This window comes from Gracilinanus agilis, chromosome 4, assembly GCF_016433145.1.
Source record: "Gracilinanus agilis isolate LMUSP501 chromosome 4, AgileGrace, whole genome shotgun sequence".
NCBI lineage: Eukaryota > Metazoa > Chordata > Mammalia > Didelphimorphia > Didelphidae > Gracilinanus > Gracilinanus agilis.
Window position 1 is genome coordinate 132,551,471 of NC_058133.1, and position 27,899 is coordinate 132,579,369.

The following is a 27,899-nucleotide window of genomic DNA, read 5'->3' on the forward strand; positions in this document are numbered from 1 at the left end:
AGAAAGAAAGAAAGAAAGAAAGAAAGAAAGAAAGAAAGAAAGAAAGAAAGAAAGAAAGAAAGAAAGAAAGAAAGAAAGAAAGAAAGAAAGAAAGAAAGTTCCCGTTATGAATGTTGCCATGAGAGCAAAAAATGGTCTGGCTACTCAGGTTCCTCAACCATGTATGTGTCTCCCTTCATATTCATTTTCTCTTCAACTGGTGGTATGCTAACTTTTAGGGTAGTATAGTCCTATGTGTATGGGAGGAATCTTTTATCAGTCATTTTGCCATTCTGCTTGATTAAATGCCTTTCGCTTTGAACTAGGATGTCTTCTAGTAGGGACTAATGATCTAAGGTTTTGAGTTAATACTGACCCACAATATACCTCTGATGGGGTGATTTCAAGAGAAACTCCCTCTTCCAACAAGGACTATATCATGTACCTTTCAATAACTATAGCCTCTCAGTTCTCAAATGAAGAAATTAAAACCATCCATAGCCATGAAAAAAAATGCCCTAAATCACTATTGATTAGAGACGTGCAAATTAAAACAACTCTGAGGTACCACCTTATAACTATCAGATTAGCTAATATGACTAAAAAGGAAAATAATGAAGGTTTTAAGGTACATAGGAAAATTAGGACTCTAATTCACTGTTGGTGGAGTTGTGAACTGATACAATCATTCTGGAAAGCAATTTGGAACTATCCCCCAAAGGATATAAAATCGCACATACCCTTTGACTCGGCAATATCACTACTAGGTCTGTATCCTAAGGAGATTAAAGAATGGGAGAAAGCGTCTATTGTACAAAAATATTCATAGCAGCTCTTTTTGTGGTGGCAAAGAATTAGAAACTGGGGGAATGTCCATCAGTTGAGGAATGACTAAACAAGTTGTATTATATGATTGTAATACAATATTATTATGCCATCAGAAATGATAAACAATGATTTCAGAAAAACTTGGAAAGATTTATATGAACTGATGCAAAATGAAATGAGCAGAACTAGGAGAACATTGTACACAGTAACAGCAATATGTAAGATGATCATCTGGGATTGGCTTTATTATCAGCAGTGTAAGGATCCAAATTGCTATAAGGGACTCATGATAAAAAAATGCTATCCACTGCCAGAGAAGGAACTTACGGCATCTGAATACAGATTGAAACATAACATTTTTCACTTTATTGCCTTGAGTTTTTTCTTGTGTATGATATGTATCTTCTTCCACAAGAAGATGAACATGGAAATATGTATTGCATGATAGTACATGTATATCCTATATCAAATTACTTGTCATTTTGGAGTGGTGAAAGGGGAAGAAAAAAGGGAGAGAATTTGAATTGCAAAATTTCAGAACACAAATGTTCAAAATTGTTACTACATGTAATTGGGAGAAAATATAGTCAAATATTATTGGAGGAAAAAAATAACTATAATGTCCCCCTGCAGGGCTAGTACTACCATTCTGTGGGCACTGTTTCTTCTACTCAACCAAGTAGTTCAGAAAGGAGAGAAAAATGAAATGATTGAAAGAAAGAAGAAATAAACCCTTTGAATGAAATTTGTTAAATACTAAATTTTAAAGTTTTTTAAATCTTAACATATCAATTTTAAACTGAAGAACAAGCCACATTCTGCATCATTGTTAGAACTGGTTAAAAAATGAACAAAGAATTTAATTTAGATTGTTCCATGGCTCACCCTAATTTGATGGTGCCACCTTTTTCTTCTAGCAAACAAATCACTTTATACAATGGCCAATGGCTTCTCTTGCTAGCTGGGTATATAATCTCTGCTTTAAATCTCTGTTATTCACCTGTTGTTCATAGTCAGTAGTTGTCTGAATTAGATACATGTCATGGGGACTTGGTTCAGGACTTCATTATTAATAAACACTATTAGGTTTATTAATTGAGCTAGATTAAAAATTGTTCCCACCATTAGTATTTTGAGGCATGATTCTTTCTCATTGAGGTCCAGTCCATTCAGTCGGCCATGGGGATCTTTGCATTAAGAGTCTGGCTTTTTTTTTTTTTAGAATGATTGATTCATAGTCTAGTTCTACCTAACTCATCTATAAATCATCTCAGCATTTCCTGAGCTAACTCCAACCACCTCTTCCACTCTATGAATTTAAAACCCCAATCTATCATCAACCGACTCCTTTCAGTCCTAGATCTCTCCCTATCACATGCTTTCCATCTTTGGGGACTCACAGAAGCTGACCTCCAGAATATGCCACAATTCCAGTCTCCCTCTCAGTGATGGTTACTTCTCTTTTACCATCTCACACTGCAGGTCAAGTAGGAAATGGATGGCAATTGCCATCACTCAGCAACCTCTCCTCTGGGGTTTATTCCATCCATTTATCCCACTCTGACTAGATCCCTGGTTTGTCATCAGGTTTACAAAGCCCTGATTCACATGCATTGCCTCATTTGAACTTCACAGCTCTGTGAGATAGGCACTAGCCTCATTTTATAGATAAGAAACTAAATTCAAAGAGGTTAAATAATTTGCCCATAGTTACACAGCTGCCACTGTGCCCTAATGTCTACTAGTAGTTCCATTTTTCCCTGTCTCTACACCTTCCAGAAACCTGGACATTGACTGCCAGTGTACCTAAGGACCCCTTAGCCTTGACATTCACCTGACTACTGAATCTTTTGGACACCTGGGCCTTTCCATCACCTCTAAAGACAAACCTTTCTATGGTTTTTGGTTTCTCCAATTAAAAAACAAGTTCCCCAATAGCAGAAACCATCCTACTTTCTATCTATGCATTCCTTAATTCAAAGCTTAGCAAAACATAATGATTAACAAATGGTTTTTTGTTTTATTTAATTTCTCCCACATACTTGGCCATTCCTTCAAAGTCCTTCTTTTCTGAATTGTCATTATCTTTGGCCCCTGACCATGGATGTCTCATAGGATCATAGATTTAAAAATGGAGAAAACCTCAGAGACCCTCAAGTTGAACCCTCTCATTTTACAAATGAAATCAAGATTGAAGGATCCTTAAACTGAAGTCAGAGAACTTGGTTGCTGCTTTTTAAAAAAATTAATTTTGATAACTGCATTTCAATATCTTCTGAAATAACATAGATCTTATTTCATGTGTTTAATATATTATCTTGAGAAGGGATCAAGGCTGTCAAAGGGGTCAATGACTAAAACAAAGTTTCAAAACCTCTAAGAGAAGTTAAGTGATTTTCCCAGAGTCACTCAGCTGGTGTCTGAGGAAAGATCTGAACGGCAACCCTTTGGTATTACTTTGTCATTTGGAGAAATTGAGGGTGTTTGGCCTAAAAAAGAAAAGATTTTGTCTTTAAGTACTTAAAGACTGTCATGTAGAAGAAAGATTAGACTTAATGTGCTTGGACCTAGAGGACAAAATCAGGATCAGCGTGGAGAAGATATAGAAGATGCAAACAGACTTTATGGAAGGGAAAACTTCATAACAACTAGAACTATCTCTAAAGCACAATGGACTGGTCAACCCTAGGAAATAGGCAAACAGGCATAATCTTGAGGTCCTTTATTTTTTTTTACTCTCTTGATACCTTTCAGCTTATACCAATGTGCTTCCAAAAAATAACATGCCCAAAACCTAATCCAATAATTTGAGTGTTATCCAGGGTAGAGTTTGGTGAGACCAGCACTTCCCTAGTTCCAGATACTATGCCTTCTATGAACTTTTTGGCTGACATATTGTACTGTAACCTATACTGAGTTTACAGGCTACTCAGAATGCCAGATCTTTTTCAAATAAGCTGTTGTGTTGATTTGCCTCCTCCATTTGGTACTTAAATAGTCAATTTTTTTAGCCTATATTTAAGACTTTATATTTATTTCCCCCCCCCCAAATAAATTTCATTTTAAGAGACAATGTGGGGGCAGTTGGGTGGTTCAGTGGACAAAGAGCCAGGCCTGGAGATGGGAGGTCCTGGGTTCAAATCTAGTCTCAGACATTTTCTAGTCATGTGACCCTGCACAAGTCATTTAATCCCAATTGCCTAACCACTACTGCTCTTCTGGCTTGGACCGACAACTTAGTATTGATTCTAAGACAGAAAGGAGAGAGACAAAGAGACAGAGAGACAGAGACAGAGAAAGAGACAGAGAGAGACAGAGAGAGACAGAGAATGCATTATAGTTGAGAAAAGAGCTGTCCTTGGAACAAAAAAGTCCTGGGTTCACATTGTATCTCTAATACAGCCTAGATATGTGACCATGAAGAAGTCACCTAATTTCCATATAACCATCTAAGTTGCTATCTAACTAACTAAGAGTAGCTGAGCTTCATTAATGGAAAAAGTTTCCATTCTGGGAGTTTCCAACACTGATACCTACATAGAATTTTATTTTCATTGTACTAGAATAGTATTCTATCCTGTCAAGATATTTTTGCATCTTATTGAGAGGGAGTGGAAATAGCATTTAATCTAGAGTCAGAGGACCTGGAATCAGATATACAATTTACTCCCTGTGTGACCTTGGAAAAGTTACTTGACTTCTCTGGGCCTCAGTTTCCCCAAGTGTAGAATGAGAAATTGGACCAGTAGTTTTCTAAATTCTAGCTCTAGATTGTTGATCCCATGAAGTTGTGAATGTCAGCCCATTCTCTGCCATGTTCCAATCCTGTGCCACCTGCAAGTCTGAGAAGCATCCTAGCTGTTCCTTGATACAAATAATTGATAAAAATGTCAATCACCATAGAAACAGGCCTAGATCCCTGGAAGCACTCCATGGAAGACCTCCTTCCAAGTTAGTACAAAGAACCATTAGCAACTTCTCTCGGTGTAGTTTCTTTGGGGACCTTATAAATCACTCCAAATATACCTAATTAAACAGTCATCTAGTTCACATCTTTTCATCTTCTTCAAAATAATAACATAAGAAACTGTTGAATACTTCACTAAAATCTGGGCAAATCATATCCATAGCACTCCTCTGATCTACCCTGCCAGCAACCCTGACCTAAATAAATAAATGAATGAATGAATAGATAAATAAAAAGATAAATGAATGAATGAATGAATGAATGAATGAATGAATAGTAGTGATTTTAGGGTAGATAGATGGAACAATGGATAGAGGGTTGGGCCAGGAGTCAGGAAGGTCTATGTTCAAAGCTAGCCTCAGACCTGTGTGACCTGCAAGTCATTTAACCTGTTTGCCTCTCCTCAAATGTAAAAGAGGGATAATAATAGCATCAACTTCTCAAGGTGGCTCCAAGGCCCAAATAAGATAATGTTGTTGTTATTTAAGTATCCTTAAATTCCATCATCCTTAATTTCTAGGGGATTTCTCCATTCTGAAGCTACATTGTCTCCAGCTCAGAGGACTTGACAGATCTATTGAATATCAAGACCTTTTGAAATCTGTCCTAGAATCTGTCCATTCCATTCAGAGCATAGTCTTTGTATAGACCTGGGGTGGCTTCCTGGTGTCTTTTCAATTTTTTTTAACTTCCTACTTTGTTTGTTTTCCCAGTATTTTGTCAGGAGTCAAAGTCAAACCCAGTTGCCTAGAGTTTTTTAAATTCCATTCTCTTTTCTTTTTATGAAAACTGGGACACTTGCCACAATTACACCCTGAAGTACCTTTCCAGCTCTCTATCATCCTTCAAAAATCATGGCAAAAGGGGGCATCTGGGTAGCTCAGTGGACTGAGAGCCAGGCCTAGAGATGGAAGGTCCTTGGTTCGAATCTGGTCTCAGACATTTAATTCCCAGCTGTGTGACCCTGGACAAGTCACTTGACCCCCATTGCCTACCCTTACCACTCTTTTGCCTTGGAGCCAATACACAGTATTGACTCTAAGACAGAAGGTAAGGGTTTTTAAAAAAATCATGGCAAAAGCTCTTTCTGGTGGCAAAAAATTGGAAAATGAGGGGGTGTTCATCAATTGGGGAATGGCTGAACAAGTTGTGGTATCTGTTGGTGATGGAATACTATTGTGCTGAAAGGAATAATGAACTGGAGGAATTCCATGTGAACTGGAAAGAAGTCAATTGATGCAGAGTGAAAGGAGCAGAACCAGGAGAACGTTGTACACAGAGACTGATACACTGTGGTACAATTGAATGTAATAAACTTTTCTACCAGCAGCAATGCAATGATCCAGGACAATCCAGAGGAACTTGTGAGAAAGAACACTATACACATCCAGAGAAAGAACTGTGGGAAGAGAAATGCATTAGAAAAACATATGCTTGATCATGTAGTGTGATAGGAATCTGATTAGGGTTTTGATGTTAAAAGATCGCTCTACTGCAAATGTGAATAACAGGGAAATAGGTTTTGAACAATGATACATGTATAGCCCAGTGGAACTGCTTGTCAGCTTTGGGAGGGGAAAGTGGGGTGAGGGGGAATCATGAATCATGGAACCATGGAAAAATACTCTAAATAAAAATTTTAAAACATTTTAAAATCATGGCAAAAGTTAAACTGTTCTGCCCTGCCATTATCTCTGCATAAAGCCTGGGTAATAGGCTTCTTCTTTCTTTGATTCTCTTCTTTTCTCCAATATAACTTTTAAAAGAACAACACTAACAACCTTTATTTATTCACCTTCCAGCCTTGTACAGGATTGTGCCTGCTTTTGTATCTATCCTCCATTACTTACCCTTGCTTCTATCTTCTGTATGCAACGTTTAAAATATATGTCAGTTGATTTAAAAGACTTAATAACTTACCTTTTGCCTTAGAATCAATACTAAGTATTGGTCCAAGACATAAGAGTAGTAAGGGCTAGGAAATGGGGGGTCTAGAGACTTGCCCAGGATCATACCGCTAGGGAGTGTTTGAAGCCAGATTTGAACCTATAGCCTCCTGTCTCCTAACCTGAGTCTCTCTCCACTGAGCCACCTTGCTGCCCTTGACTTAAGAACTTTTATCAATACCAAGACCAACCATGATTCCAAAGAACTGATGATGAAGCATGTAGCCCACCTCCCAAGAAAGAGCTGAGAGACTCAAGGTGCAGAATGAGACACCCATTTCTAGACATGGCCAATGTGGATTAGTTTTGGCTAACTTTGCATAATTTCTTTCAAAGTTTTAGTCTTTGTTTTTTTTTAATGGAGGCAGAATTGAAAGGAAAAGGGTAGCTAGGTATAAAGCTGCCAAAAACAATTTTAAAAGAAAAAAGAAAAGGTAGACATTGGAGCATGGTTTTAAATGCAGAAAAAAGAGAACAGAAAGAATCATATGCTTTGAAGGAAGGGCAAATTATACATGAGATCCATAGTTTCATGTATAATCCTCTTTTTTTGTTCCATTGTGTATATAGAAGTGCTCATTTTAAGTTCAGAAATTTAAAAAAAAAAGGAAAAACTCTAATTGGGTTAATGTAGGTATCCATACTGATCTTTTTAGATAATTTTGCCACCTCACTTACCTCTTCATAGGTATTGTTTCTTTTCTTCCCATCAGAATTTATTCTCAAGAGCTTCCCCTCCTTTCTGGACTGACTTTCTTTACAGAATTTTTATCCATAGGGTCCTATTTACTCCTTTTTAAAGTCTTGGGAATCTACTCTCTCAAATTTGGCATGCCACAAGCATGCAAAAGGAAACACTAAGGGATAGCCACCCTGCTGAAATGTAATGATGAATCGCAATTCTGAAAAATAGACAGTGAAGGACAGTTCCCTCCTCTGAGTAGAGAGATGTGGGTCTGTGGATGAACAATGTGGTTACCACTCTTCTGCCTTGGAACCAATACATGGTATAGATTCTAATATGGAAGGTAATGGGTTGGTTTTTTTTTTTTAAGAATCAGATCCCAAAGAGTAGTTTCCTCTCAGTAAATCCTCCATCTTTTAAAGGAACAAGTTATCATGGACACAAGTCACAAAATATTTATTATGCCTTGCTTTGGACAGAGGAAGAGATCCAGCAGATGCCCAGGCAATTGAAGTCCCTCCCTCGTGACATATCATCCCTCTGTCCAGGCTTATGATCTGTTTCCCAAATTCCTCATCTGTTTCCTCTTTTTGTCCAGATGGTCTGTAGTATACATGGTGCCAATGCCTTTGCTCAGTTCACCCAAATGGTCTCTACCATACTTGTCTCCTCTGGTACTTGGAGTGTTTTACATGAGTGTGTTGTTTTTTTTAAAACCCTTTCCTTTCATCTTAGAATCAGTAATAAGTATTGTTTCCAGGGCAAAGAAGTGGTGAGGGCTAGGCAGTGGGGGTTAAGTGACTTACTCAGGGTCACACAGCTAGGAAGTGTCTGAGGCCAGATTTGAATCCAGGACTTCCCATCTAGATACCTGACTCTCAATCCACTGATCCCCCTAGCTGCTCCCATGAGTGTTTGTTTTTTAAATAAGCAATGCTTCGCCACATATACACTCCACTGCCACCATTACAAGCATATCCATACCTTTCAAATTAAGTATGTGTTTCCAGAGGTAGTCCTCAGTCTCATCTCACTAAGTATCCATGATAACAATGAAGTAAAATGAACTTCCTGGGATTAGTATTTCTAGCTCCTTTGCACATTACCCGTATTTTCCGCATCTATCTATAGATATCTGAGGCCATGGATTCTTATTGCTATCTTCTTTTTTGGCATTTGTCTCGGGAATTTCTGGCCAGTTCCACTTCTGTTCTTCCTACAGCAGAGCTGCTGCCTCTGGTCTCTCTCTAACTTTGTAGATATGCCTTCTCTTTTCTTCTTCCTTTGCAGGTTAAAACTCTTCTGATTTTATCTGTAAGATGTCAATCAAATATGATTTTACCAGCCCCTATTAGACATATTCTAACTCTGACCAGGAGCCTACAGTATTCCTCCAGTTTGAGCTGTGACCAAGAAATCCAAATCTGGTTCTTGGATACCATCTTCTTAACCAAGTCTTCACTTCCCAATTCAACCTTACTCTTCTGAAACCCTTTGGCCTCATTCTTGTGAAACCCTTCTCCTTCATCTGGCAGTGGTCATGAAAACACCACTTGTGCCCCTGAAGCTCTTAGTATAGCATCCAGCACAGAGTAGGTTTATTTCCTTCCTTCCTTCCTAAAGCCTTCGGTTCTTACCCAACACTTCATAATCTTGGTTTGAGATAGCTTAAAAAGTTCTCTCTCACATTCTGGATACAAGTCATGTCTAGGCTGGGGGACATAAAGGAGTAAAGGGACATGCTGGATCTTTCTATCCTTGCTAACAGCTTGACTAATAAAAATAATAGCACTTCTATAGAGCTTTTGATTTGCAAAACACTTTATACATATTAACTCATTTTGTCCTTATGACAGCCCTGGAATGAAGGTACTATTATTGTGCCCATTTTACAGATGAGGAAATCGTGGCAGGCAGATGTTAAGTGACTGAGCCAGAAACACAAAGTAAGTAACTGAAGAAGGATTTGAACTCAGGGTGTACTAACTATTCTCTATCCACTGCATCACCAAGCTTTCTCAGTGACAGGGCATTAATAACCACCTAGCATTTCATTCTTCTTCCTCTGATCCTTTCAGGATGATACTCTTATCAGGTTATTCCTAAAGTTAATTGGTTGGAGAACAACCTGATATTTCCTTACCAGAAGCCCCAGTTCTCTCCCCTTCAATAAAAACTACAACAGAGACAGCTAGGTGGCTCAGTGGATAGAGTGCTAGGCCTAGAGACAAGAGGTTCTGAGTTCAAATGTGATCTCAGGCACTTCCTACGTGTGTGACTTGGGCAAAACACTTAACCCCAGTTGCCTAGCCCTTACCACTCTTCTGCCTTGGAACCTATTGTTGGAACTTGTTACCAATTCCAAGATGGAAGATAAAGGAGGAGAGAGAGAAAGAGAGAGGGAGGGAGGGAGGGAGAAGGAGAGAAAGAGAAGGAGGGAGGGAGGAAGAGGGAGAGAAAGAGAGGGAAGGAGGGAGGGAGAGAAAGAGGAGGGAGGGAATGAGTGAGGGAGTAAGGGAGAGGGAGGGAGAGGGAGGAAGAGAAAGAGGGAGAGAGAGAAAGGGAAAGAGGCAGAGGGAGAGAGAGAGGGAGAGAGAGGGGGAGAAAGAGAGGGAGAAAGAGAAGGAGAGAGACAGAGGGAGAGAGAGAGGAGAGAGAGAGAGAGAGAGAGAGAGAGAGAGAGAGAGAGAGAGAGAGAGAGAGAGAAAGGAAGAACTGCATCATCTATAACTTGGACAAAGTGTTCAGTGTCTTTCTTCTACCCTCCAATCCCCCAGCCCCCAATATAGGTCAAGATGTCCCTTTGCCTTTTTTGTTTTCCCGCTGAAAAGTCCTTGTTTTATTCTATTATGTATTTATTTTTAAGGAATACTTCATTCTCCCTGACAACATGGAGATGGAAGAAACCTTTCTCTTTGTTTTCCTTGCTAAGGAAAGCTTGCACTTTGAGCATAGACAGTAGTGATTTGGCCCCAGTAGTTTGTGTTCCTGCTCTGAGAAATTTCCACACTGCAAAATTCTCCCCACTCTCCATCCATACGGTCTGTCCTGGGCTTTTAGTTATTCTTGCTATTAGCATCCCAGAAACCATGCTGCTTCTCAGCTTAAAAACCCTTCAGGGGCTTTCTGTTGTCTTTTAGCTTCAAATTCGAACTCCTTAGAACAGCATTCAAAATTCTCCACTCTCGGTTCCCACATATCTCTCTAGTCTTATTTTGCCTGTGCCTCTCCTTTGCTTACTCAACATTTTACCAAGCCAGACTACCAACTACTCCCTGAACAGGCATGTCATCCCCCACCTCTGTGCGTTCATGACAGATTCCCCCACACCCAAAATGCAACCCTTCTTCAACTTTTATGAATCCTTCTCTTCCTTCAATGGTCAGCTCAGATTCCCTTTCTTCTGTGATGCTTTCCTTTATTTCCTGCCTCTTCTGATCTCTCTCTCTTGCCCCAGTAATTCCCTTCCAACTCCTAAATTCTGTGGTTCTGCATCATGAAAAGAGGACATGTCCTTGAAGTCACAAATACATGACAGCTGACCCGTCTTAAGAGAGCTGACCTCAAAGTCAAAAAGATCTGGGTCAAAGACCTGCATCCAATACTGACCAACTGGCAAAAGCACTGCACTTAAAAGAGCTGTAGAGAGCACTGCATTTAAGCAAGCTGTTGAGACAAACAGCTAGACAGCTCAGTGGATAGAGTCAAGCTTGAAGATGAGAGGCATTAGGTTCAAATTTGACCTCGGAAATTTCCTAGCTGGGTGACCCTGGACAAGTCACTTACCTAGCCCTTACCATTCTTCTGCCTTACAACTGATAGTATCTATTCTAGGATGCAAAGTGGGGGTTTAAAAAAGAAAAGAAACTTTCAGAAGCAGCAAGGATAGAGTATGAAGACTGGAGACAGGAGGGCCTGGGTTCAAATCTGGTCTCAGATACTTCCTAAGTTGTGTGTCCCTGGGCAAGTCACTTAACCCCAATTGCCTGGCCCTTACCACTCTTCTGCCTTAGAACTGATTCTTGTATTGGTTCTAAGACAGAAGGTAAGGATTTTCTTAAAAGAAAAGAAAGAATATAGGCTCCTTGAGGGCAGGTACTTCCTTGCTTTTACATTTGTGTCTCTCACCTAGCACAGTGCCTAGCACATAACGGGTCCTTAATAGAACAAAGGTTTGTTTTTTTTTTCATTCATTCATTTACTATATTGCTTCTCTGTGAATATGCTTGCTATGGTGATTGAAACATCCTTTTTGAAATACCTTCTTTTCCAGTTTGAAATGGAGATAAGTAATTATGTGAATGATCTGTGATTTTTTTCAGGGTAGAAAACTCTTTGGGGGACTGTCTTCTCCAATGCTGATCATAACCCCTCTATCATTTAGCTAAGTTTTAGAAAGTTCCTTGAAATAAGGTTCCCTAGAGTCACACCACCAAGAAGTGTCCGAGTCAGGATTTGAACACTGGTCTTCCTGACTATCCAGTACACCATCCAGCATCTCTTCATTTGGTAACAATGTATTAATGGGGAAAATCAACAAAGTTCATCAGTTATAGAGCACTTATTAGCCACCACTTAATAATAGCTGCTACACTTATAAAGCACTTTACAAATAGTATCTCATTTATACTCATTACAAACTTGGGAAGTGGATACTATTATTATCCTACAGAGTCTACATACAGAGAGCTATGCTCCGACTTTCTTCCTGGGGGAGAGGGAGGGGAGTGGACCAAGATGGCAGGGTAGATCAGAGAAGCTCAAAGTTCCCATGAAAATCCCCACCAATAGATATTAAAATGATGCCACAAGGGGGCAGCTGGGTAGCTCAGTGGATTGAGAGCCTGGCCTAGAGATGGGAGGTCCTAGGTTCAAATCTGGCCTCAGACAGCTGTGTGACCCTGGGCAAGTCACTTGACCTCCATTGCCTACCCTTACCAATACACAGTATTGACTCCAAGACAGAAGGTAAGGGTTAAAAAAAAATTTTTAATAAAATAAAATAATGCTACAAAATGAATACAGAACTAAAAGAACCAACAAGGAGAAAGCATGAAACAACTTTCAAGAAAAGAATAGAGCACTATGCAGATGCCCTTCCAGGTTTTAGAGGTGAAGATTAATTTCTTTGGCATATGTGCTAAATAAAAAGTTAATCACTTTCTAGGTGAAGGGAATAAATATTACACATTCCTCCATATCACCAAAAAGGAGTTAAATTCCTGCCACTCCTCTGATGGCCTAGGTAACAGGCTGACCATAAAATAGGTGTGTCCATTACCTGTTTTTCCTGATATTATAGAATCATTCTTATTGTTGAAAAACTCCATAGGCTACTGGCTTACTTGTTATTCTCACTAAGAAGAAACTGGAGGAGCGTCTTTCTTAAACGATTCCTTGATTTTCAGTCATAAAGCTCTCAAACCAGCCTGAGAGGGAGCATAGGAGATAGAAGAGGGAAAGAAAACTTTTCTAAAAATAATTTTCTTTTCATTTTCTTTTCTCCTGTGGTCAGGTTTTCCCCCACTGTTTTTCTCTGAATTGGGTTCACTTTGTCTGTTGTTTCTCTCATTCCCAGGCAGTCGGCTTCACTCTCACTGAACACAGGTCCAGAGGCACCTGGGAATCCATTCACTGAAATATGAACGTTGTCCCACTTTAGACAGGTGTTCCAGTCTACAAGGCCATGTTATGAAGAGGTCTTGCATAATCAGAATGACTAAGTCTGTTAGCAGGGAGGAGTGTGTATACATTCTGACAAGTGAAAAGAAAACTCATGAAAAATGAATTCTTCCTTAAGTGACACGGGATCTAATCTGCAGTGGATATGAAAAGATAAGATGCATCCAAGATCCTGGGCCTCTGAAAGATTGCTTAGCTGGGATGACAAGCATTCCTAAATTCCTTTCTCACTGTCCCTCCCTTATTAAGGCAGGAAGTCTGAGATGCTGGGTTCTAGTCCTTCCTTTGCTACTTGCTACCGGAGAGCCAGAATGATAAAGAACATGAGCATGATTCTTCAGCATTGTGAACAGTAAACAAGGCAGTTCCCTAGCATGAGAAAGAGAATTCCAGATTTTACTGGAATAGCCAATTTTGGAACTACCCCTCAACCTCAGTTTTACAGCACAAGATGAAAACAGACATGGATCAGGGCTCTAGATTCAGACAGAACAGGAGCTGAGTAGAGGAGACATGAACACACACACACACACACACACACACACACACACACACACGCAAGGCTCATAGGCTTTTTGTTTTTCAAGTCATGTCATCACCCTATATGGCAGTTTCTTGGCAAAGATATTGGAGTGGTTTGCCATTTTCTTTTCCAGTGAATTAAGGCAAACAGACATCTGAAGACACCATGGGCATCTACTGTATCCTGGAGCCATCGCTAGGGTCTTAACTTTTTGATTCACCACTGAACTTTGATGACTCTGGAAGAGAGAGTGAGGCTGATGACTTTGGGCAACTTTGCCTCTCTTAAATCCAATTCACATACAAGTCAATGTCCCTCTTCTGCCTTGGAACCAATACTTGTATTGATTCGAAGACAGAAGGTAAAGATTTAAAGAAAAAAAAAAGAATGTAAGCTCCTTGAGGGTATATTTTATATACTTTTATATTTGTATCTACCACACCTAGTACAGTGCTTAACACATAATGGGTATTTAATAGAATAAATGTTTTCTCCAGTCTTGCATTTACTATATTGCTCACTCTTATGATATTATTGGTCCTCTTTGAAAAATGAAGGATGAACAACAACAACCAGTGTAGCCTTGAGCAAGTAGTTACTCTCTCTGAGCTCAAATTTCATCATTAAATAATCATAAGAACAATAGCTAGCATTTACATAGTACTTTAAGGTTTGCAACATATCTTACATATGTTATCTCATTTGATCTTCAAGACCCAGGTTGGCAAGTGCTATTTTTATCTCCATTTTACAGATTAAAAAAGCTGAGGATGAGAAAGGTTAAGCTATTTGCTCTCCGAGATAGGGTTTGAACTCAAATCTTCCCAACTCCAAGTCCAGCACTCTATTTTTTCACTGTGCCACCTAACTAAATTAGCTATATTGAGGTAATAATATCTGCCATTCTGCCATTCATACAGAATTCTTGTAAATAATCAATGAGACCATGCACACAAAAGACTACACTAATATCAAAATAAATGTAAAGTATTTTTATAAAGGGGCACCTTGGTGGAGCAATGGATTGAGACGACTTATCTTCATGAGCTCAAATCTGGCGTCAGACACTTACTAGCTGTTTGACACTGGGCAAGTCACTTAAACCTGTTGGCCTCAGTTTCTTACTCTGTAAAATGAACTGAGCAATTTACCTTGGGTTTTGAATGAATTAAAGCTTGGCAAATGGTTTGCCCCCTTATAAGAATATTTGAAAGACAGAGGGAGAAGTGACACAGAGAGAGAAACAGAGACAGAAAACTCTATTAAGGATTTTGGGCAGTATGACAGACTAGCTTGAATTGTACCTCATAAACAATTGTCTTTTCTTATGACCTGTGATAAGTACAGCCCTAAATGCAGTCAGAGCCTTGAATATCCAAGATTGAGAGACTAAGACAAGGAATTAGATCTTGTCTTGGGCAAGAGAGGATTTGATTCAGATATATGTGGTTTCTTGGGGAAGAAAACTACTCTAATATCTTTGCTAAGAAAGCCCAAATAGAGTCACAAAGAGTCAGGCATGACTGAAAATATCTCAACAGCAATTATTATAAAGAAGTCCACTGTGTTTTACCTACTCTAAAGGTAATTCCAAGAAGGCAGTCAGTTAACAATTCAATTCAATATACATTTATTAAATACTTTCCACATGGGAGGAACTTTTTTAGGATCTAGGGTTGTGGTGACAAACCTATGGCACGTGTGCCAAAGGGGCCCTCAGAGCTCTCTCTGTGGGCATGTGCACCATCATCTCAGCACAGAGTTCACCAGAGTTTATTACTAGAAAGCCAGAGGGATGCGGAGCCAGGCTGCTCCCCTCCCTCTCTCCACGTGTGCCTGAGGACATTTCTCACATCACCCACCCCTCTAAAAGGGAGTTTGCCACCAGTGATCTAGGGGCAAACAAGAAATTCAAAGTATTCTAGAAAAAATGAGGAAGGAGAAAATACTTTCCATTGGAAGGAAATCAAAAGTCTAACAAGAAGCAGAACCAGACCTAAGTCTCAAAGAAAAAGTCATAGAGGATTTCAAAAGGTCGAGAAATGAGAAGGAAGTATATTTCAGACACAAGGGAAAACCCCTGGTAAGGCTTTAAGTTGGAACAGGACAGAATGAGGTTAAGGGACAATGAGTTATTTTGTTTAGCTCAAAGACAGAGTAAATGAGAAGGAGTATTGATGAGGAAAAAATAGAGATTGGAGGCTAACTATAGAAGCCATCAAAAAAAATGCACCACATGTCTAGCAACAATGATGGTTTGGATGAATGAATCCTGGATATTAGAGGGATTTTTTTTCTTCTTTGTTAGCCAAAAGAAGAAATAATTAATGTACTGAAGAAAAATCTCTCATAAAAGTGTTCAGTACACAGATAATCATGTGATCATAAATCAATTAATTGCTCACAGATATTTGCAAAACTCTTTACAAATATATCATTTCATTCTCACAATAACCCTGGGAATTATTATTCCCATTTTACAGATGAGGAACCTGAGGCAAACAAAGGTAAAGTGATTTGTCTGGGGTCACACAGTGAGTGTCTTAACAGGATTTTAACTCAGATCTTCCAGGCTCTAGTTCTAGAAGTCTATCCCCTATGACTACCTGTCTCCAAATCTAGAACTAAAAGGGACCTTAGAGATCACCCTATCCAACTACCTGATTTTCTAAATGAGGAAACTGAGGTCCAGGGGCTAAGAGATTTGACCAAGGTCACATGATTGATAGATAGTAGAGCCACCATTCAAACTCAGGTTCTATGACTTCAATGCATTGTACCATTATCCTGCCATAGAAAGCTTAATAAACGTTAGTTAATTAAAAGAATGACTTCTGTTGCAAGGAAAAATCCACAGTTTAAGATAATTTCAGAGTCCTGGATTCATCCCCAAGAAAGCAGTTGCAAAAACATGGAAACATGCATGCCTAGTCATATTTTTATTTCCATAGAATGTCACTACTTTATTGAATGGTACTCATTCTTTACATGTACATAAATGCAATTTCCCACCCCCTCTCTCTCTATCTCTCTATCTCTCTCTCTCTCCTTCTCTCTGTCTCACTATCTATCTTTCTCTCTCTCACACACACACATACACACACACACATTCATTCAATCTCTCTTCCTCTTTCTGTCTCTTTCTCTCTCACACACACACGTGCAAACATACACATACACATATACACATTACTCACCAAGGGCACCCTGACGAACATCTGTTCGAGTAGCTCCACCAATAATAAACTGAGGGTCAGGACACAACTCCTGAAAAGAATTTGGTACAAAAAAAAAAAAAAAAGACATCACAACATTTCCAGCAACAATGACATTTTGAATGAAGTATTTGAGGGATTTCTAGATCTTTGAGGGATTTCTCTTCACTTTCTTTTGTTACCCAAAAGTGGAAACATTAATGTGCTGAAAAAAGTCCCATACATAATGCCAATAGCCCTATTATCCAGGTAGAAGATAAAAATATTACTTAGCACCTAGCAAAGATCTGGGCTTCCTGTGGATGCTCATTAAATGCTTAATGATTATGATAATAGATCTCATTATGCTGATGGAAAAAACTAGGAGACCCAGGAAGTACCACATCTAGAGTCAACTAAAGAGTCAGTAAAGGAAGACAACTCAACCCTTGGGTCTTCTAACTTCTAACCTTGTGCTTCTCCAACTAACCTCACCACCCACCCTACCTCCTAGGGCAACTAACTTGTTTTCTATATTTCTATAGCTCCATGATGATGATGTTCAGCAAATGACTGAACAAATTAACATTATTCATTTATTCAAGCATTTATCGAGCATCTACTTTTGCTTAGCATTATATGAAATGTGATAGTGGAAGCTGAGGACACAAAAGAAACAGAAGAAAGTATCTCTGCACTTAAAGAGTTTATAATGTTGTTGAGGGGGGAAGCTACAACTAAGGTGGATCAACAAGAGCTTTGCCCCAGGGGGCTGAATTTAGAGGGTCTCAAACAAAGGTAAAAACTAGCTTCTTGAGTGCAGGGACTGTCCCAACTTTGTGTTTATATCACAGAGCCTAATACAGTGGCAGGCTAATGGTGGTTCTTATTTATTAAGATAAAATGCTTGTTGATTAATAATACATAATGATCTTTATCAGGTAGAAACAATAGAGTTTAGCCTTACCTAACAATAATATTTAGTTAATATAGGAAACTACCAGAAAGTGGGCTTAATTGAACTCCTCCTCAACTCTAAGGAGAGCGTTTCTTTGGGTCTTCATCTCTGTCCCATTGAGATTCCCACCCTTTCCAATGCCCTACTTTATATGAGCCTGTGATTTGTGCTGCTTGTAAGAAAACTTATATAGAACTTTAAGGTTTGCTACACACTTTACAAATAGTATCTCATTTGATCTTCAGAACCCCTCTATGAGTAGGTGTTATTATTAACCCATTGTACCAATGAGGAAACTGAAGCAGACCAGTGTTAAATGACTCCCACAGTCACACAGCTAATTAGTGTCTGTGACTGTATTTGAACTCATGTCTTCTTGACTCAAAGTAGTAGTAATAGTAGTAATTTTACTAATAACTAACATTTACAAAGCACTATGCATAAAGCACTTTACATTTTATAAATATCTCATTTGATCCTCACAACCACCCTGTAGAACAGGTGCTATTATTATCTCCATTTTACAGAAAAGAAAACTGAGGCAGAAGGAAGTTAAGCAACTTGCCCAGTAGACACAGCTAGTAAGTGTCTGAAGTCTGATCTGAACTCAGATCTTCAGAACTCGAGGTCTGGTGATAGAGATCCACTTCACCATCAAGCTCATCACACCGGTGCAAAAATTCCTGGTCATGTTTCTGTTTGTAGGAAAAGTATATGAAGCCACTAGAGAATACCTAATGATAGAATAAATAAGTTACAGTAGAGTCATAGGACTTGAGACTGAACCCCATCTCTGCCACTTTCCTAATGTCTATAACTTTGAGAAAGTCACTTCAATGCTGTGGACCTCAGTTTCCTCATTAATAAAATGAGAGAATTGGACTAGTGTTATACAAACCAACTCTCAGAGCTTCAATATAATACTAGATAACCTCCAAGATCCCTTCAAGTTCAAGATTTGTGATACAATGATAAATAAAATCTATTACAAGGTTCTGGACAGAAAAACCTAGGAGAAAAAAGATATCCTCCATTAGGCTAAAGGGAACATGATTCTCCACCGAAAGAAGTAAGGTGTTAAGACAAAGGGTAGGCTCAATCTGCCAGCATGCTCACGAGAAAGGCCTTGGGAAGAGGAGGAAGTCCCTCCTTGCTTTTGATCAGGGGTATCCTAGAATACATCACATCAAGGACTAGGTTTTCTATTTTTCTCCAAAGGAATGAAGCCCAGCAAGATAAAAAAGGATGAGAAAACAGCAGGGTGGAGCTGAGGTCAGACACAAAAGAAAGGGTGGCCACCAGGACTCTGGAGAGGAAGAGAAGTCTGAGTTTAATGGGAAGAAGGAGCTGCCAGTACAGTGAACTATGAAGTGTAGCAACCACAGGATGTGAGAGGATCGGGTCTTTGTGAGAAGACTGTGGAAGGAAGGTAGATTCTGGAGCCGTTTTGGAAAAGCCACCACAAAGCAAGCAGCTGGATGTGTTTCAAGACTCAGGAAGTCTGAGGTGTAATGTCAGCTGGATTATTGCTTCTAGGTAAGAGAGTTTGAAAAGATATCTTCTTCTTCTATACTACCATAACTCTGTCCTTAAAGAAGGAAATGGGGAAGTTGGAGGATTTCCAGAGGAAGACAACCAGGATGGAGAAGGACCTTGAGTCCTTCTCATATGAGAATTAGTTGAAGGACCGGGGGATGTTCAGCCTCAAGAAGATTTGGGTGGGAAATGATAAGTGCTTTCAGATATTTGAAGTCTTCCAAGATGAACAAGTATAAAATTCAGTCCTTGCCCTCAGGGAGCTTACAATCTAGAGAGGACATAATGTTGGGAAGAGTGGGATGCAAATCTCATGGGCAAATCCTCATGGATTGAACCAATCCTCTACCATTCCTTCTTTGAATGTGACTGTTTCACCAGCTATAATACAAGTAAAAATTTATTTATTGAAAAGAAGTCAAGCATAATACCATGAGAAATTCAAAGAAGAAAAGCTCACTTCTAGTTAGCAGAATAAGGTAAGGCTACTTGATGGATACAACATCTGAATCAAAAATGAAGAAAGGGGACAATAAGCAGAGATGGGAGAGGAAAAAGGGTCTCTTCTAAGGATAGAGGCAATGAGGCCAGGAACAGTGAGTTCCTGAGGAACAATTTAGCAGTGTGATAGTGGGAGGGGTGGAAAGCCCTAGTTACAGACTTGCCTCCAACACATACTGGCTTTGTAGTGCTGAAGAAATGTTGAGTAACGTCATATGGGAACAGTTTAACTAGAATATGGATTGAGCTAAGAAGAGATCTATAAGATAAGACAGTTAGGAGCCAGATTGTGAAGGGTTATAGCATGGATTATTATACAGATGGTTTGTCAGCACTTAGGAAAGGAAGTGATCACTTCGTTGACTGAGTCGTCCTATAAAATGAACCTCATTTCTCTCTTAAATAGCATCCCTCCACTAGTATATCAAGGATAGTTATAGACACAGTTATAGGGAATCTTGATTTCAGCAAGTCATTTGACATAGTCTCATGATGACATCCTTTGAAAAAGGTGGACAAACATGACCCAGAGGATTAAACAATTAACCTCATAGCTAGTCAAACAACTATATCCAAAGAGGATTGTTTAGAAGATTAGCCTGTCTCTAATGGTATGCCACTGGATTTACTTCTAGTCAACATTTTTTATTGAAGGACTTGTAAAGGCATAAAAGACATGTTGATCACATTTGTGGATGACACAAAACTGGGAGAAAGAGTCAATTAATATGACAGACGAAAGAATCCAATTTCTAAATTAACTCAGCAAATCAGCATCTCAGGCTGAAACCAATCAGAATGAAATTCAGCAATGAAATATAAAAACCTGCAGTCTGGCATACCTGGTCTCAGAGTCTGGAAGATCTGAGTTCAAGTCTGGTCTGTGATACATACTGGTTATGTGATCCCAAGCAAGTCTAAGCTCTAAGTGTCTTGGCCAACTCTAAGACTAGAAGTTGTAAGGAAGGGGCCAATCTGCATTGGGAGATATTTTTACCAAGAGCTCCCTACAAAGGCTTCAGTGTATCTGGAAGAGAGGGAGACCCACAATTTTGAGCAGCTCTGCCTCACTTAAATCCACGTCAAATGCAAGTCATGATGTCATTGGTCCCTCATCGAGGACTAACAACAACAACATGGAAGACTGGTGACAAAAATTGTCAAAAATTATTTCTATGGGGGACAGCTGGGTAGCTCAGTGGACTGAGAGCCAGGCCTAAAGACAGGAGGTCCTAGGTTCAAATCTGGCCTCGGACACTTCCTAGCCGTGTGACCCTGGGCAAGTCACTTGACCCCCATTGCCTACCCTTACCACTCTTCTGCCCTGGAGCCAATACACAGTATTGACTCCAAGATGGAAGGTAAGGGTTTAAAAAAAATTTATTTCTATGTATAATTGAAAAGATTCAACTAAAAAAAAAAAAAGACCAGTTGACAGAATTGGGGATATTTGCCTGAAATAAAGAAGGTATAAAGGAGAAATAAGAGCTGCCTTCCAACATTTAGCATTTCTGTAAAGCATTAAGGTTTGCAAAGAGTTTTTCAAATATTATTTCATTTTATCCTTATAACAACACTGGGCGATAGGTGCTATTGTTATTCTCATTTTACAGATAAGGAAACTGAGGCAAAAGTTAAGTGATCTTTCTGAGGGACTTCCACATTCAGAGAAAGAACTGTGGGAGCTAAAACACAGAAGAAAAACAAGTGCTTGATCACATGGGTCAATGGGGCTATGATTGGGGATGTAGACTCTAAATGATCACCCTAGTGCAAATATCAATAACATGGAAATATGTATCAATGATACATGTAAAACCCAGTGGAATTGCACATCAGCTATGTGAAGGGGGGACGGGAAAGAGCATGAACTTTGTAATCATGGAAAAGTATTCGAAATTAATTAATTAATTACAATTTTCCAAAAAATAAAAAAAGTTAAATTAAATTTTTTAAAAAGTTGAGTGGTCTTCCCAGGTCACATAACTAGTAAGTATCTGAGGCCATATTTGAATTCAGTCCTTCTCAGCTCTAGGTCCAGAACTCTATCCACTGTGCTTCCATTTATATGGATGAAATCACAGGTCTAGTGAGAAAAAAAATCTAAAGACTTGTATATAAGGACTATCTTTGCATTTCTATTTGAATCCCCAACACTTACAGCTTTTTATATCATAGGACAGCTAGGTGGTGCAGTGAATAGAATACCAGGTTGAGAGTCAGGAAGACTCAAGTTCAAATCCAGCCTCAGAGACTAACCAGCTGGGTGGCCCTATGCAAGTCACTTAACCTGGTTTGTCCCAGGTCTTTATCTGTAAAGTGAACTAGAGAAGAAAATGGTAAACCACTCCAGTGTCTTTGCCAAGAAAGCCCCAAATGGAGTTAAGAGGAGTCAAGCACTACCAAAATGACTCAACATGACCCTGAGAAATTCATTTTAACCCCAATTGTGTAGCCCTTTTCACTCTTTTGTTTTTTAATTGATACTAAGACAGAAGGTAAGAATTTTTAAAGAAAATGAAGACAATAAATGCCTTTTCATTCATTTATTCAAGAAAAATTATTATACAAAGACAAAATTGGAGAATTCTGGGTGGGCAGAAGTTCGGAAAAGACCAAAGATTTTCACTGACCACAAGTTCTTTGTGACTCAGCAGTGTGGTGTGGTTGATAACAAAGATAATGCCGCCATGCCGAGATGGGACTTGTAATACTATCTAAGGTTGTTGACCCACTCCAGGTGTTAATATTGGCAAACATTAAGCTATTACTCAATCTATTTGTTCTTTCCAACAGATGCCAAAGAAGAATACAGAAGAGAGTTATGAAGAGAAGCTAGGAAGCACAGTGGATAAAATGCCAGGTCTGGATGTGACCTCAGTCACTCCTTAGCTGTGACTCTGAAAAAGTCACTTAACCTCAGTTGCCTAGCCCTTGCTGCTCTTCTATTTTAAATTGATGCTGACAGAAGGTAAGAGTTTTTAAAGAAAAAGAAGAGAGTCATATTATCATTTTTTAAAAGCATTAGACTAGGAGTCAGAAGACTTGGGTTCTAATCCCAACTTTGCCTCTAATTTCCTGTTACTTTGGCCAAGTCATTTCTCATTGGGACTTAGTTTTCCCGTCTGTAAAAAAAAAAATTTGTAAACCCTTCCAGCTCAAAAAGCCTGGGATTCTTCCTATGTTTTCTCCCACTTCCTGCACATCCATGTTTAGGCTGCATTTAACAGCCTAGGATACTCTTGGATTCACAGGGATGTCAGGGAGATAGGAAGGCAAGGAGCTCTGTCTTCCTTTCATTCTAACTCACACACACACACACTTCTGACTCCAGTATGCAGGCCCAGTGATCCCCATTATGCTGCAGACATGTCCTCCCTCCTATCTCTCTGCATCTCTCCCTGAAATCAATAGAATGTTTAATCACCAAAAAAATGGACACTGGCTTCTGAATCAAGCACCATTGATTGGGCCTTAGCAGACACCCGCTCACACTGTGCATTATTCAGACACCATAAGCATTAGGCTGTGTGGCTAATTCTGCAGAGCCTCTCAGAAGGCAGGTGAATAAAAGATTTGAGGAAAGAGGTCAGCAAATACTCCTCTATTTCTAGAGATGCCTATGGTTTCCCTAAGTCAGGAGAATTTTTTTTCTACACAAACAGCAACCAGTGGAAATAGGGAACAAAGATGCTTCCATATTCCCTACGAGGATGTGAGGTGTACACCCAAAGAGGCCTGGACAAGAGAAAAACAAAAAACTCCCTCCCTCCCTTTTTTATTCTGGTCATCTGTCCCTTTGACATCCGAGGGCCAGAGTTCTTAGCTGGGGGGGCTCTAGTCCCCAAGGGAATCCAGGGATGGATTTTGGGAGGATCTGTGAATTTGGATGGGGAAAAAAAGTTAGACCTTTATTTTCACCAAACTCTCACTGTAATTTAGTATCTCTTTCTATCATGAATGTAGGCAAAAAGACATTATTCTAGGAAGGGTCTGTAGTTTTTACCTGCCAATGGGGTCTATGAACCAAAAAAAAAAAAAAAAAAGGTTGGGAACCCATGCCCTAGAAAATACAGAGATCCTAGCATGGGCAATATAATTCTCTTCCTGGGAACAGAAGAATGAGGCTAATGCATCAGCAGAGGCTTCCTCCCCCTCCTCCAGCCCCAAACTTAAAGACAAGCAGAAATAACCAGCAAGGGACAGGGAAACCAAATTTCGCAATTTCAGAGAAAACGTGACTTCATCTGAGCATTATGGTTTATTTATCTGCTGAGACGGCAAAAATATATATATATTCATTTGGTCTGTCTCATCTCCTTTCCCCTCAAGGCAGATGAAAATAAACATCTCTGTATGAACTAGGATGAAGAACTACATTTGGGCAACTCTCCTAAAACCCTAGGAAGCCAAAAGGGGAAGGAGGAGCCAGGAAGAACAACAAATAGAATGCTATACTCCAGCTCCCTTGTTTCCAAAAAGTTCCAAACTATTCACAAACTCTTTCATCCTTCTACCACCCTCAGAGAGGAGCCGTCCATCATGGCAGGCCCTGTCCTCTCTTCCCCAACATTTTAATAGATAAAAGAACTGGCGTAGAGATAAAGGTCTGTTATTTTTCAGTCATTCCAGTGGTGTCTGACTCTTGGTGACCCCATTTGGAGTTTCCTAGGAAATGATACTGAAGTGGTTTGCCATTAGATGAGGAAATCGAGGCAAACAGGGTTGAGTGACTTGCTCAGGGTCACACGCCTAGGAAGTGTCTGAAGCCAGATTTAATTTAGGAAGATGAATCTTCCCTAGCTGCATGCTTGGCACTCTGTCCACTACACCACCTATCTGCCCTGGAGATAAAGGTTGTAAGGGATAAAAGAGTAGGCTGACTCATCCAGGGTCACACAACATAACCATTAGAGCTAGGAGTAGCATCTGAGTCTTGCTGGTCTCGTGGCCTCATCTGCATTAGATGTAATCAGTTTGTAAGTTTTGGGATGGCAAGACCTGTGCCCTTCAAAATGAGCTTAATGCAACGCCCAGTGCAAAGCCCTGCCTAAAGTGAACACTTGATAATTATTCATCGATGATTGATGAGAAGATGGTTACATTTTTATTTATTCAACAACATTGGCATCCTCCAAGGAATAACTCCTTCCATTGTCACTAAGCTGACCAGATGGCTCCATTGCCTTTCCTAGTGGATTTGGTTAAGTATTCATGTGATAAGAATAAAATTCCTGAGATGGAGATCAACTGGTCTGCTGGCCCATTCCCCATACATCATTTCTATGCCCTTGTACAGATGATCTCCACTGTCTGGAATACTATACCTCTCACCTCTGCCTTCTATTTATCTTGTATCTAATTTATTTACACATAGATGTTTGCACATCATCTCCCCTATTAGATTGTGAGCTCCTCAAGGACAGGGACTATCTTTTGCCTCTCTTTGGATATTCTTTGCCATCCTTGAGGGCCAGGTCTGTCTTCTTTTTTTAAGAAAGCCTTACCTTCTGTCTTGGAATCAATACTCCCTGGGACAAATCTTTTAATCTCCCTGGGCATCAATTTCCTTATCTCTTCAAAAAAGAGATTGGACTGAATGGCTTCTGAATTCTCTTCCAGCTCTAAGTTTATAATCCTCTGAAACCCACCAGAGAAATGGCCCATTGAGCAAATCCAACCAAGATTTCCTGGGGAGGCTGTCAAGTTTAGTCTACTCTACTGATAGGTCCAGAACACACTGAACATCCTGGTCTGGTGCTCCATAAACAATGTGCCCCAATGAAGCAATTTAGCAGAGTTGAAAGAGTATCCTGGAGTCACTTAACTCAGCTGAACCTCGGTCTCCTCAACTGTAAAGTGAGGATAAGAATAGCAGAAGTATTTACCTCACACGGTTGTTGTAGAGATCAAATGAGATAATGGAAGTAAAGTGTTCTATAAATGTCAGCTATTATTATTATGTTACCAGAAGTCAACAAATTTATCAGTCAGCTAAATGAAAAGGCCCAGGCCCTAGGGGCTGCCTCCTCCTTCTCCTCCATCTCTTAATTCCATGGGAGAGGGAGGAGAGGAAATCTGAATGACACAATATGGGTTATCCCAGTTCCTCCTTTTAGGCCATAGTCAGTGATCTGTCCTGTATGACGAGTAATTTAATGAAAATGTGTATACTTAATCATGCCCTAAAAAACCATGCCCACAAACTACAAAGACTAAACTTGACAGCCTCCCCAGGAAATCTTGGTTGGATTTGCTCAATGGATCATTTCTCTGGTGGGTTTCAGAGGATTATAAACTTAGAGCTGGAAGGGAACTCAGAAGCCATTCAGTCCAATCTCTCTTTTGAAGAGATAAGGAAATTGATGCCCAGGGAGATTAATAGATTCATCCCAGGGAGTAACTATCAGAGATTAATATTTGAGCCCAAGTCCTCTGACTCCAAAATCAGTACTTTTCCCATTACATGAAATTGAGAGAGGGAAGAGGAGAAGAGAGGGAGGGAAGGAGGGAGAAAGGAAGGAAGGAAGAAGGAAGGAAGGAAGGAAGGAAGGAAGGAAGGAAGGAAGGAAGGAAGGAAGGGACGGAGGGAGGGAGGGAGGGAGGAAGAGAGGAAGGGAGGAAGGGAGGAAGGAGGGGAGAGGGAGGGAGAGAGAGGAGGGAAGAATGAAGGAGGAATGGAAGAAGGGATGGAGGAATAGATAGAGGGATGGAGGAAGAAAAGAGAAAGGGAGAGAGGGAAGAACAAAGGAGACATTTTAAAATATGTGATCACAGGGCACTCTGATCTTGAACAATGACCCCTCATGTCGAGAGCAGTACAATGCATCAACTTCCTACCTAGAACATAATATCTCTCCCTCTCTTTCCCCCTCTCTCCCACACACACTTTATTTAACTAAACCATTTCCAATTCATCCATTTCCTTACCGTAGGCCGTTTCCAGATAATCCCTTGGGTTTGAGGAGAGTATGGCCCCAGATCCTTATATCCCAAAGCTGAGGGACAAGCTGGGAATTCTGGGTCCTTAAATAAAGTTCCTGACTCCAAGCATTGTTTCCTTAAGGTCTCAAAGTCCTGGTCCAAATATTTCACAGCATTCTGGCTGGAACCCAGACCCTCGGACAGAAAGAGCTGCTGTTTTGACAGTCTTCCTGCCATAGCCGCCATGATGGTTTCCTTGACTCAGAGGAAGAGTGAAAGGGAAAGAGAGACCACTGCTATGTGCTGCTCCAAGCTCTATCCCACTAAGAACCAAGAGGAAGTTATAAGGTAGCACCCGGATAGAGGCGGAGTAAGATCCATTATCCTCTGGCAACCAATCTGGAGATGAGTGAGTCAAAGGCTCAGGCATCCATAGAACAAATATGTACTCAAGGCAACAGGAAGAAGAAAGAGTCAGGGTGGGAATGAATCTACTAGCTCTATCTTCCAGGATCTCCATCCTACTAATGATTCAGAGAACTTTGGAGGACTCATTTATCCCAGGAAATAAAAGCTCTCCAGGACCACTTCCTTCTCCTTGGAAGATAGTTTTACACCATCAGCGGTGTCTCCATTGCCTGACATGAAAAATAGAGACAAGTTTCCAGTGGGAAATCAAACTGGTTTTTCCAAGGATGAACCTTGTTATAGGGATAAACTCAGAGAAGGGATGTACCAGTAAGTTCAGCAAAGCAAATAGAGCAAAATGGACTCTTTCCTTTAATTTTCAACAGGGGTAGAAAAAGTACTGGATTTTGAATCAGAGGAAAGACCTATGTTCCTGTCCCAGCTCTGCCACTCGCTGTGGCACCTTGTGCAAGTCAATTACCTTCTCAGAGCCTCCAAAAATTATAAAAAATATTCAAACACATACCTGTTTTGTTGGGGTTTTTTAACCCTTACCTTCCATCTTAGAATCAATACTGGGTATTAGTTCCAAGATAGAAGAATGTAAGGGCTAGGTAGTTGGAGATCAAATGACTTGCCCAGGATCACACAGCTAGGAAGTGTCTAAGGTCAGATTTGAACCCAGGACCTCCTCTCTCAAGACTGACTCTTAATCCATTGAGGCATCTAGCTGCCACCTTCTACCCACCCAAGGGTTGTTAAACTCCA

At 39.9% G+C, this 27,899-nt stretch overlaps 1 protein-coding gene across 1 annotated transcript in view; it reads right to left on the bottom strand.

The window, feature by feature from the left end:
• CAPN8 (calpain 8) overlaps positions 1-26,969 on the bottom strand; it is a 121,999-nt gene extending 95,030 nt beyond the window's left edge. The window contains exons 1-2 of the mRNA XM_044672725.1: positions 26,730-26,969; positions 16,808-16,877 (exon numbers count right to left, since the gene is read on the bottom strand). Coding sequence (XP_044528660.1) covers positions 16,808-16,877; positions 26,730-26,969 — 310 coding nt within the window. The remainder of the gene's footprint in view (positions 1-16,807; positions 16,878-26,729) is intronic.
• Between the last annotated feature and the right edge of the window lie 930 nt (positions 26,970-27,899).